The sequence below is a fragment of the Lygodium microphyllum genome, chromosome 8, assembly GCF_053477565.2.
Source record: "Lygodium microphyllum isolate KBCC chromosome 8, Lygodium_microphyllum_v1.1.10, whole genome shotgun sequence".
NCBI classification, from domain to species: Eukaryota; Viridiplantae; Streptophyta; class Polypodiopsida; order Schizaeales; family Lygodiaceae; genus Lygodium; species Lygodium microphyllum.
In genome coordinates, this window is record NC_141142.1 from 121370188 (window position 1) to 121380609 (window position 10422).

Consider the following 10422-nt stretch of genomic DNA (forward strand, 5'->3'; position numbering starts at 1 on the left):
ACTTCCATGGCTGTTTGAACAAGGTAGAAGCAATTTTTCAGCATTTATCACAATGAAACTCTGAAATTTCTCTCTTTAACATTTCTCTCATGTATCAATCATCTCTCAAATTATCTCAGCAGAATCCAACCATTTGAGTCATGAAATGTGAAGATATTTGAGTTGCCAACTAGCCCATATCAGATTTGGGGCTGAATTTGTCTTTCAAGGAAAAAGGTAAAGGCCAATCCCCAAGCAAACCAAGGGGCAAATTGGTTTGAAGACTTGCCAATCAATTTTAATGGTAAGTGGCACTTGGATTAGCAAAGGAGATCAAAGGATCTTAATTATACTCCATCCATTTGCCACATAGAAATCTGCTTATACTAACAATTGTATACCACATCAAACATAAACTGAGTCTCACTTGAATCCAACACATACTCACCATCACCGAAAATAGTGAAACAATCCATAGCTTGAAGTATCTTTGAATTGCCTATCAAGGCCTCTGACAAAGCATCCAAAACATTTTCCAACTATGGAGTATCATACACAGCATCCTCTATCTTCATAGCCTCTAGCTCATGAACTATCTCAAAGATAGCAACTATGTCCTACAAATCATGTATATCCAACAAGTCACCAGTCTCTCTCTGAGTCCCTGCATCAAGTAAATCATGAGCTATGTAAGCCTCTTTAGATACATTAAGAAAATCTACATATGCAATGGCTGAATCTTCAACTATAGGATCTTTCAAGGTATCTATGGATGTCTCAATATCAGTCTGCACCTTATATCCCGACTGTTTGCCCTTCTTTTTGCCCTCTTGCTTGCTATCTTATTTCTGGTCCTGCCCAACCTCTTCCATAACATGCTCAAGAGGTGGTTCATTTGCAACTTTAGGCTACTCCACACTTCTTCTTGTGACTCTCTTAGATGTCCCTGCATTATCTTTATCTCTTATGTTTCTCTTCCATAAGTACATCTGTGTTTTACACTTTTGCTAGATATGCATACACTGAATATGCATCTACCAGTGATTCCCAACCAATCATGTCACGAATGTCTTGCCCTATATGAGACATTTCACTATCAGTAACTTTCCTCTTTTCAGATACATGCAAAGCATATATCCATATTGCAACCTTCGAATCAACCATCACTTATACCAGATATCAATATCTGCAACTACACCGGTCCCATGTGCAAACATTGCTGCACTCAATTCATCCAACTGTAGACCAAAAGTAGCAACATGTACAACCGCATAAGAATTGCAGACAGCCAAGTCTTCCAATAACTTTTGCATACCTCCCTTTCCAAAATTCAAAGCAAGAGGCAATCCCATTTCTTGTGGATGGATGTTACCATCTTTCCAAAAGATGAGTTGTCGTGCCAAGGCCTCCTAATAAGCAACACAATCCTTCCTCATGTTGCAAACCATCACACCACAAATATATCCTTTCTCATCCAATTTTGTAACCTTCAACTGAAGATCCCATACGCCTTTAACCACTTCATCTAATACATCTTCCCTAATAGTAAGAACAGCAAGTACAGTCATAGAGTTAGCCACAGAAGCAAGTGGCTTACTGGATACATCAACTATTTTGCTTGTAACGCTGGCCAAGCTAGATACATGTAATCTTTCTCTTCTTCTATGCTTTTTCAACAATGCAATAACAGCATTCTTAACATGCCTCCACTCTATTTTAAGCCCCGTCTTTGTAATCCGATCCTCTAACAATTCATCAAGCTTCTCTTAAAGCTCAAGATTTGCCACTTGTAGAAACAATTCAATTTTCTGACTTACGAGAACTTCTTGTTCTATACGACCTAACTGCTCAAACTGACTTTCAAGTTCTCTTAATAACTCTATAGCCACCAGACCCTTATTCGGTTTTAAAACCCACTCCTCAAAAGCCTTGCAGGTAATCAAACTGGTGTCTTCAATGTAAAATTATTCTCGGAGTGTCTTCTGGAAAGCTATCCAATTAGCATCTTGCATGTACAACTCAGTAACTCACGCTTTCACTTCATGTACAATGATCCGTACAAAATACTAGCTCCATACAAGTCGAACTACCCCAAAGAACTCCATCTTTTGAGCATAGATATGTAAATATGCAAATACATTCCTGTCATTCAACAACTTTATCTCACACTCTACTAGCTGCAGAGCATTTATCATAATAGTTTCTGTTTGAGCAAAAGCCTACTACATTACCTATTGTTATTGTTATACCTGCATAGGCAGGTTCATATTCTGTACTAACTGTTGCAAAACATCACTAGAAACTGTGCTTAAAGATTTCTCCCATCTTGCATTTCCTTTCGACCTTTCATATCGGGTTCACCAATGTCAAAGGGGTTTTAGTCGAAAGGTAGTATCCACCGAGGATCAAAAAGAGAAGAAAGTAGAGAATGGGAGATAGTAGAGAAGAAAAAGAATAGATAGCAGGTACACAAGATAACGACAAAGCTCAACGATTCAAAGCACTATGTATTGATAAAACCTGAGAAGATATACAAAATCCTTGTCTAGGTCTCCAACAAGTATTAGATCTCCTCGAGCTCCCTAGTAAACCAAAAACGTGGACTAAATACTAGCTTCTTCTTTGTTGCTCAGACGGCAAATCTAATGGTTCCATTAGCTCCGAAAGGGGGGTAAAACGTCGTGACACATTTTAGAATTCTCCCAGACCGCTCTTTCTTCTTCTTTCCGTCCAAAGTGCTATTTATTGCCTGAAAGCTGTAATCGCGCACCACGCAAATTCAAAAGGCTTTCTTTTTGCATGAGATTTCCCAAAATTGACTGAAAAGCCAATTCTTTCTGCATATCACCCTATTCTAGAAGCCTACTACACCTTTTGAGGATATTCACAAGAAATAATAACCAAAATATCAAAAATAAGCTAAAATTATCAAAAAATCCTGTATTTTTAAACCATCCATACTATGGACACTAACACTAATGACTAATATGACATTGACTCTCTAGAGTAATAAGAAAACCGGATGTTGATGCACTCCAGGGTTTTTCACATAGTATCCACGTAGTGGCATGACAATGTATTGCTTTAACCTTAGTAGGGTCCATACGAATACCATCAACCAATACAATGTGCCCCTAAAAGTGAATTTCATGTGAGAAGAATTCACTTTTCTAGCTCTCAGCCTATTATTTCTCACTTCAAAGTTTCCGGTAGTCATGCTTATACGCACACTTCTGATAACAAGATAGAAAAGTTCACCCCTTGAACATATCTCTTGATCTTTATGGGCTATTCTTTCAAAGCGAAAGCCTATCATTTGTTCGATCCTCAAACAAACAAGGTGATTGTTAGGAGGGACATTGTGTTTTATGAGAGGGACATAGTGCAATCTTCTACACTGGACTCTGTGTCCTCAAGTTCACTCACATCATTTGAGATCATGCCTTCTGAGCCAAGTCTACTCTCCACTCCTAACCTTCCTGTCAACTCCCAAGCCTCCTGCGCAATACCCATTACCCTGCTAGTACCATGTGGGATTTGAGGATCCTTCCACAGGATTCCTCTCTAAAGGACCCTAGAAGGTCTGCTCAGCTCGCCCCTCACGCTTCCTATGCATCATTGTTTACAATTGATTACATTGCATATTTTGAGTCAGACAGTTCGTAAGTGGCTCTCCAAGACCCGTTATGGCATGAGGCCACGGAAAAGGAACTAGATAGTATTGATCAAAATGAGACTTGGACCTTGGTGGATCATCCTCATCACAAGTCAATCATCGCGACGAAGTGGATTTTCAAAACCAAGCTAAAGATTTACTTTAGACAAATAGAAGGCTCCCCTTTATAGTGCAAGGTTTCAAGCAAAAGCACAGCATTGACAGATCACCAACCTATGCTTATCCAACTCATTGTATACAATATCCAAGTGCTCTCTATGCTCTGCCTCATTCTTTGAATAGACAATCATATCATCAAAGTAACCACAAATGCTCTATGTGACTTGAAGATGCAATTCATCATTTGATTAAAAATGGCAAGAGCATTTATAAGTCCAAAATGCATGACAAAAATTCATAACATCATCGATCCGAGGTATCAGAAACCAATTTTTTATCATGATTTTGTTCAAAGAACAATAGTCAATGCACATATACCATAAATTAACTTTTTTCTATACCAAAAGCACTAGAGAACAAGAAGGAGATGAGCTGGGCTGAATCATCCCTTTTTCTAATAGCTAATTCACCTAACTCATAATCTCCTCTTGCTAGCTGTACTAACTTTGTAAGATAGCTGATTGGGTGGGCTACTTCCAAGGATCTATGCCATGATCTTAAAGGCCTTCAAGTGGTAGCTACCTTGGAAGTGACTGAGAGAAATAATAAGTATACATTTTCAAAAATGACATGTAATCTTTCTCTAACTTAGACATATTTCCAACATTCTCACTATCATCCTTATCCTTAGTAAAAACCAAATACGTTGAAAGATGATTTTTCATTACTTTAGAAATGGCAGTTACAGATACAACAAGGACAAACTCCCCTTTCAACTTTACATCAAGTGCAAGAGTCTTTCCCTTATGCTGAATAGTGATCTCTTTTGCACGTGAATCAATCATTGAATGCATACAGTGACACCATGGCATACCAAGCAACACATCACAACCCTCAAGTGGAGCAATGAATAACTATTCACTATTCATATATCCCTCTATATGCAACTGAAGCTTTCCAATGAGCAATGTGACGGGCTCTGCATGCCCTTTACATGCCATTCCAACTTCCCCCATGGATCTGATCTCATCCTCCCTGAGTTGGCTTGTGTACCATTATCAAAGAAATCAATGCAAGTTGATTCCTAATTTTGCCCCATGCTCTGCACAACTCAGTAGCATCATCATTGGCTGATCATTAACAACACCGAGCAACAATCCCACTGATGTTTTGGTCTTCTTTCCCTTGAGATCCCCTTGATTTTCTGATTTTCCAGCTTGCTGCCTATTGGAACAATATCTTGCAATGTGACCCTCTTATTCACAAATAAAGCATTTATTTACAGCCATCAATCCCCTATGTTGCACCAATGTTTTCGAGCCCTTTCTTTCCTGTTTTGGCCTCTTTTTACGCTGATTTTCAAATCTACCCCTTTTCTCAGCCTTAAAACAACTTTTTATTCACCTTCTCCCCACTCTCTAGGAAGCTTGAAAACTTCCCATGTAGCAAAGCATTAGCTATAGCAACAATCTCTATAAGTAGAGACATGCTAAACACAATGCATTTTATGCAAAAATCCCTAATTTCTTTAGGCATCCACAAACATATTTTTCTACTTGCTCATGAAGGGATACAAGGCGATAAGAAGTGACAGGCAACAATGCATCCCAAAACTTCTTATTGTATTGCTCCAAATTCTTACATTCCTTACCATCTAGCTTATTCCAAGCTATCATGATGTCTACCTCAAAGGTACTTGACAAAACCCTTGATTCTGCAAATATGTCCTTGAACACCTACAGCTGAGTCGAAGACAAATGCATTTCGGGTGACCCAATTATGCCAACACCCCAATATCTAAGAAAATGAAACATAAGCTTCATATGTTGCTATGGCGGGATGGGGTATTTTGGGTAGGCAAAAACCCCAATCAGAGGGGCGCAGCAACAGACCAGCCACAATTCTAATATCTGACAAGAACGTCCAAATTTTTTGGCTAAAGGACAAGAGATAAATCAATGATGTAAGGACTCCACAATGGTCATGCAAAAGAAGTAACTGCCATTCGATACACAGAGCATTCTCTCTCTCTTCTTTTTGCAAAAACAGCTCTCTCGCTCTCTCTAGTACATTCAAGGAGACACATCAAGGGACACCATCAAAGATGTATTGAGATCCCTCAATCATAACCCTACATTGGATGTTTTACAATAGTAGGAGAGCCAGGAGCTCTTCTATATAGATGACTCTACTTTCTTTTGTGTAACATTTTCTTTATCCATGGTGAGACAGATCGTGTATCAATCACATACACAGTTTTGGTCTCATGGATCATTCTAGCCTTCAATAGACAGTAATATGACTTTCTTTCACCCACTCTCTCTCCCTCCCTCCCTTTCTCCCTCATAGTAACTAGCAGAAACGGTTAAGCACATGAACCCTAAATATGCACAAAATATCACTTCCCTAAACCTAACCTCCCAGACAGCTTGACACCTGCATCTAAACATAAATTAACATTGAGCAAGTGAAAAGGATTCTTAAAAGCAATATAAGCATGTACCTATTTTTCTTGTGTATGACTCGAAGGTTGAAAATCTCATACTGATCATCTTCAGCAGCCATCCACCTCAACTCCTCCTGCACAGCCCCTGCATCAACTTCATCCTGAGCATGTGCCTGGCAAGACTCAGAAGGTAAATGACCTGCATCTGAAGTTCCAAAAGTTCCAGCTCTGGCTTCTCTTAACTTATCGATAGAGAGGATAGATGATGTCGATTGATTTGATGATGCAAGATCTGGAAAATTCCCTTCACTTGGACAGATCAATGGAGAAGAGTCATTGCTCTTCTGCTTCCAAGATGCCAGAGTACCATCAGGCCCAACCACACAACTACCATAACCACCATTCTCTTCACTCTGACCTGCACTATCCTGGTTTGACCGAAGTGACCTTCCAGAACCTGCTCTTGAGACAGCCAAATCTCTAGTACTAGCAGGGGAAGGGAAGGAAAACCCTTCAAAAACGAAGGCACCACGGTCCAGCATCTTCATACTACCACCATTAGATGGGTATTGCGCATTAAAAAGCTCATCCTTTGAGGCCTCTCTAGTGATATCTCTGCTGGTTGTGTCACTTTCCTTTGTCCTCTTTGTCTGTCCCCAAATACCATCATAGAATTGAATGATTGTCCCATGATCATCATCCTCATCTTCATCTAAGTGCTGAACAGAGGCATTTTTTACCTCAACATGGCTACAAGCCTTTTCATTAAAAATCTCATCTAAGTGGAAGTTCCCATGACCTGCACTGTATGCAGTGAACTCATGATTTCTAAAACTTTGTGTGTCTCCTTCTCTGCTGTCACCTGAGAAGCTGACTTTCACTTCATTGCTTGCATATAGAGCATCACTGCTAAGCCCAACGTCCGATCTTACAAATCCATTATTCCCGTCAACAGTTACACCGCTTCTTGACAATTCATCAGCACCTGAACTAACAAGTGCTAGCTCATCAGTCTGACCTATAAAGCCCTCCCAGACCATATCAGAGCTCAACTTAGTTATATGAAGATCAAATCCCTGCCCTTGATAGTCATCGTCATCACCAGCCCTTGTTGGTGTCAGCATGCCATTATTCGAAACATGAGAGTTGAAAGCAGTCCGACCTTCACCTGCTTGCTTTGTCTGCTGGGCCCTGCAAGCTTCCTGGTCAGTTTTCCGAGATCTGTAGTATTCTTCACCAGAAAAATAAGTGTCCTCCTCAACAATGGAACAATCATCCTCATCAAGCTTCCTTGTTTTTTTGTAAGTTACATCATGACTTTTCTCACTACGTTGTCCTGCTCTTTCTTCATCACTGGGATAATCAATCTCGTGTGCCAAAAACCACTCTTCATCTTCAATAGGCTGTCTGTGATAACCAGGATCATCATCATCTTCATAAGCATCTGAATCAAAATATTCATGCAGGTAAGACCTTCCACTATAATCATCACCCAAGGCAGAGTATCGGCCTGACGAAACTTCTACTGTTCCTTGACTCAGAGATGGTCTGAAAACAGGCCATTTACAACCTACAATTTCCAAGAATACCAAAAAACAGAAGATAACCAAAAGATACAAGTTAATAACAAAAGACAAAGGGACCCAGACCCATACTTCTGAAATCTAAGATCCTCTTCAAGTCAAATGAGAGAATCATGCCAGTACAACAACCACTGATTTGATCAATCAGATTCTGGTCTGAATTTGTCTGAGATTTACCAAAGAATAATAGCCACTTGGCTGTATTGCTGAAGTGTACAAAATACCTGCAGATTGCACATCCTCGTTCAAAGGCCCAGCCATTGCTGCGCCCCGTCCTTGATTTTCATCTCTTGGTGTGCTTCCAAAGGCAGAAGCTGGTTCCATACTTTTATAGCACATTCTAGCAGGCCCAGCATGGTCCATAAAATGAGGCTTCAAATGAGAAACCCTAGAAAGTTCCTCAGACCCACGATGACCTGACAAATCCTCTGATGCTTGAATTTCCATACAATCTGCTTGCAGGCAAGCTTCAGCTACATCTACAACAGCTTCTTCCAGGATCTCAGAAGATGCTTCAGATCCACCTATGTTTCTTTTGCTTGAACCAAGCCTTTTTGTAACTCCATCATCAATCAAAGACCTTGACCCAGAAAAAGGAAAAATAGTTTTTATCACAGCAGGGACTTCACAAGGTTGTCCTTGTGATGATTTGTTTGCAGGTTCCCTCTTTATTGTGACATCAAAAGAGGAATCCATGGTCTGCGAGCCCATAGTAGTTCTTTCTTCATTGAATCCTGCATTACAGGCAGGCATTGCTCTAGATTTGATATTATTGCGGATCAACCCAAATCCGTCTAAAGCCTCTTTGATCTCATTAATATGTGATCCATTATCATGAGGAAGGACTGCAACAGCCTCTTCTTTGTCCGGCTGTACTGTAGATGAATGCTGTCCACATTGGGCAGACTGCATCAGTAACTGATTTTGCAAACCAGGAAAGCATTTGTCCGTGTTGTAATTAGTTGCCAATTCAAATCCCCAGTTCCTTTCCTTGTCCCCAGATGGTTCAAAAGTGCTTTCACCTGACAAATGATCCGGTGAGCTATTACCTGTCCTTCTTGGCTGAGACACTTGCATGTTATTTATTGGCCCTTCATTCTGGCTACTACCTCGAAGGTTTCCAGAAGCATTAATCCCCATAGGCAAGCTTATAATCTGGAACATTGGGTCTCTTTTATTCGAAGCAGGATGATAAGCACTGCCTGAAGTACATACTGCAATGTCTTCAAGGGAAGCCCTTACATAGTCAAACTCTTTTGATTCCAAGAGCTCGTCACAGTATTGCTCTGATTCATACTCTACAGATAAATGTTTCTTTGGAGGAGATTTTGACCTCTTTGATGAGGCTGCTCTGTGTTCCTTTCCTTGGTAACTAGAACTCCCGTGGCAATCGCCCTTGAGCAGTGTTGTCAATGACTGATCGTTGATGCCTGGACAATTTGAAGCGTGAGATGACGATATGCCTGGTCCCTTACCCCAATCGAGAAGATTATCTGTTGACGGATGAGGCCAATCTTGTCTTCCACGAGCAAGAAGCTCCGCCTTGAATGCTGCCTCTGCATTCTTAAAATGGTGCTTATGCAAGTAATCCAAAACGATCTCTGCAATATCACCCATACCTACAATTCTTACTCAGCCTTCCAACCACATCTCAGGCACCTGGAAATACGGAGCCTGATAGAAGGAATACTGCTTTACATGCTAGAGCGAGTCTAGAGGCAAAGCACAAACATAATTGGCTCTTCTCTGGTGCGAACTTCCGAAATCATCAGCCGAGAGGCAAAACCTCCATGGCATCATAGGGCCAACTTCTGCAATTGATATGGCAGATGGAGTGAGATCTGTTTAAGCCCCGAGGTTTATCAGCTTCCACTGCAAAAACCTTGGAATTAAGCGGACAGAAAAGGGACTCCTTGATTGTGGTTCAAAGACGGCATCAAATAGACTGAAAGCTCAGCGGCGGGAAAACTATCATTGTGAGATCATCCGGCAAGTGTTAGCGATTGTGAAGCCATGCGAGGCAAAGGATGGTCACGCAGCAGGGGAAGACATGGAGGTGAGGGAGGCAGGAAATCCAGCACGAGGTGCCGGCAATGGCGTTTTCCCAGGGGGCCTGCTCACAGGAGCACCTCTCGCGAGCTTGAAGAGAGCAAAAGAAAACATTTGAAAAACACAGGGTAACGGGGGGGGGTTAAAGGACCTCCAGGCTCCTCCCCTTTTAGCCTTTTTTTATTTTTTGGCACAGGATGAAAAATTAAAACGGGTGTGCTCCAATTCTTTCGGAGGCAATCGCCTGCGGGCCGCGGCCTACGCCTCTGCCGTCTTCATTTATTCAGTCAAGGCTCGAAGCGTTCGCCGTAGATAAAATATTGACCATCAATTTGCAGTAAACGGTTGGTCACACGACTTCCGTGCTTAAGAGTGCTTCGTCCCCGGCTTTCCAAATTGATGTCCAAACACACACAAAAACCTGTCACACAAGTATTTGCAAACATTGGAGGCTTACTGTCAAGCAAGTTGTTAAATTTCGAACAAGCACGTTGCAATCTTTACAGCGAATGTAATTTAATTTCAAAATACAGGGTCATTTTAGTTATAATGTGACCAATTTAAAAAATCCGCATAATCCAAGGAAAAAT

The 10422-nt window shown here is 40.9% G+C and overlaps 1 protein-coding gene across 1 annotated transcript in view; it reads right to left on the minus strand.

Annotated features, from left to right (window-relative positions):
• The window catches only part of LOC148032814 (uncharacterized), an 83521-nt gene extending 73572 nt beyond the window's left edge, over positions 1-9949 (minus strand). The window contains exons 1-2 of the mRNA XM_087683489.1: positions 8008-9949; positions 6258-7770 (exon numbers count right to left, since the gene is read on the minus strand). Coding sequence (XP_087539615.1) covers positions 6258-7770; positions 8008-9400 — 2906 coding nt within the window. The 5' untranslated portion in view covers positions 9401-9949. The remainder of the gene's footprint in view (positions 1-6257; positions 7771-8007) is intronic.
• Between the last annotated feature and the right edge of the window lie 473 nt (positions 9950-10422).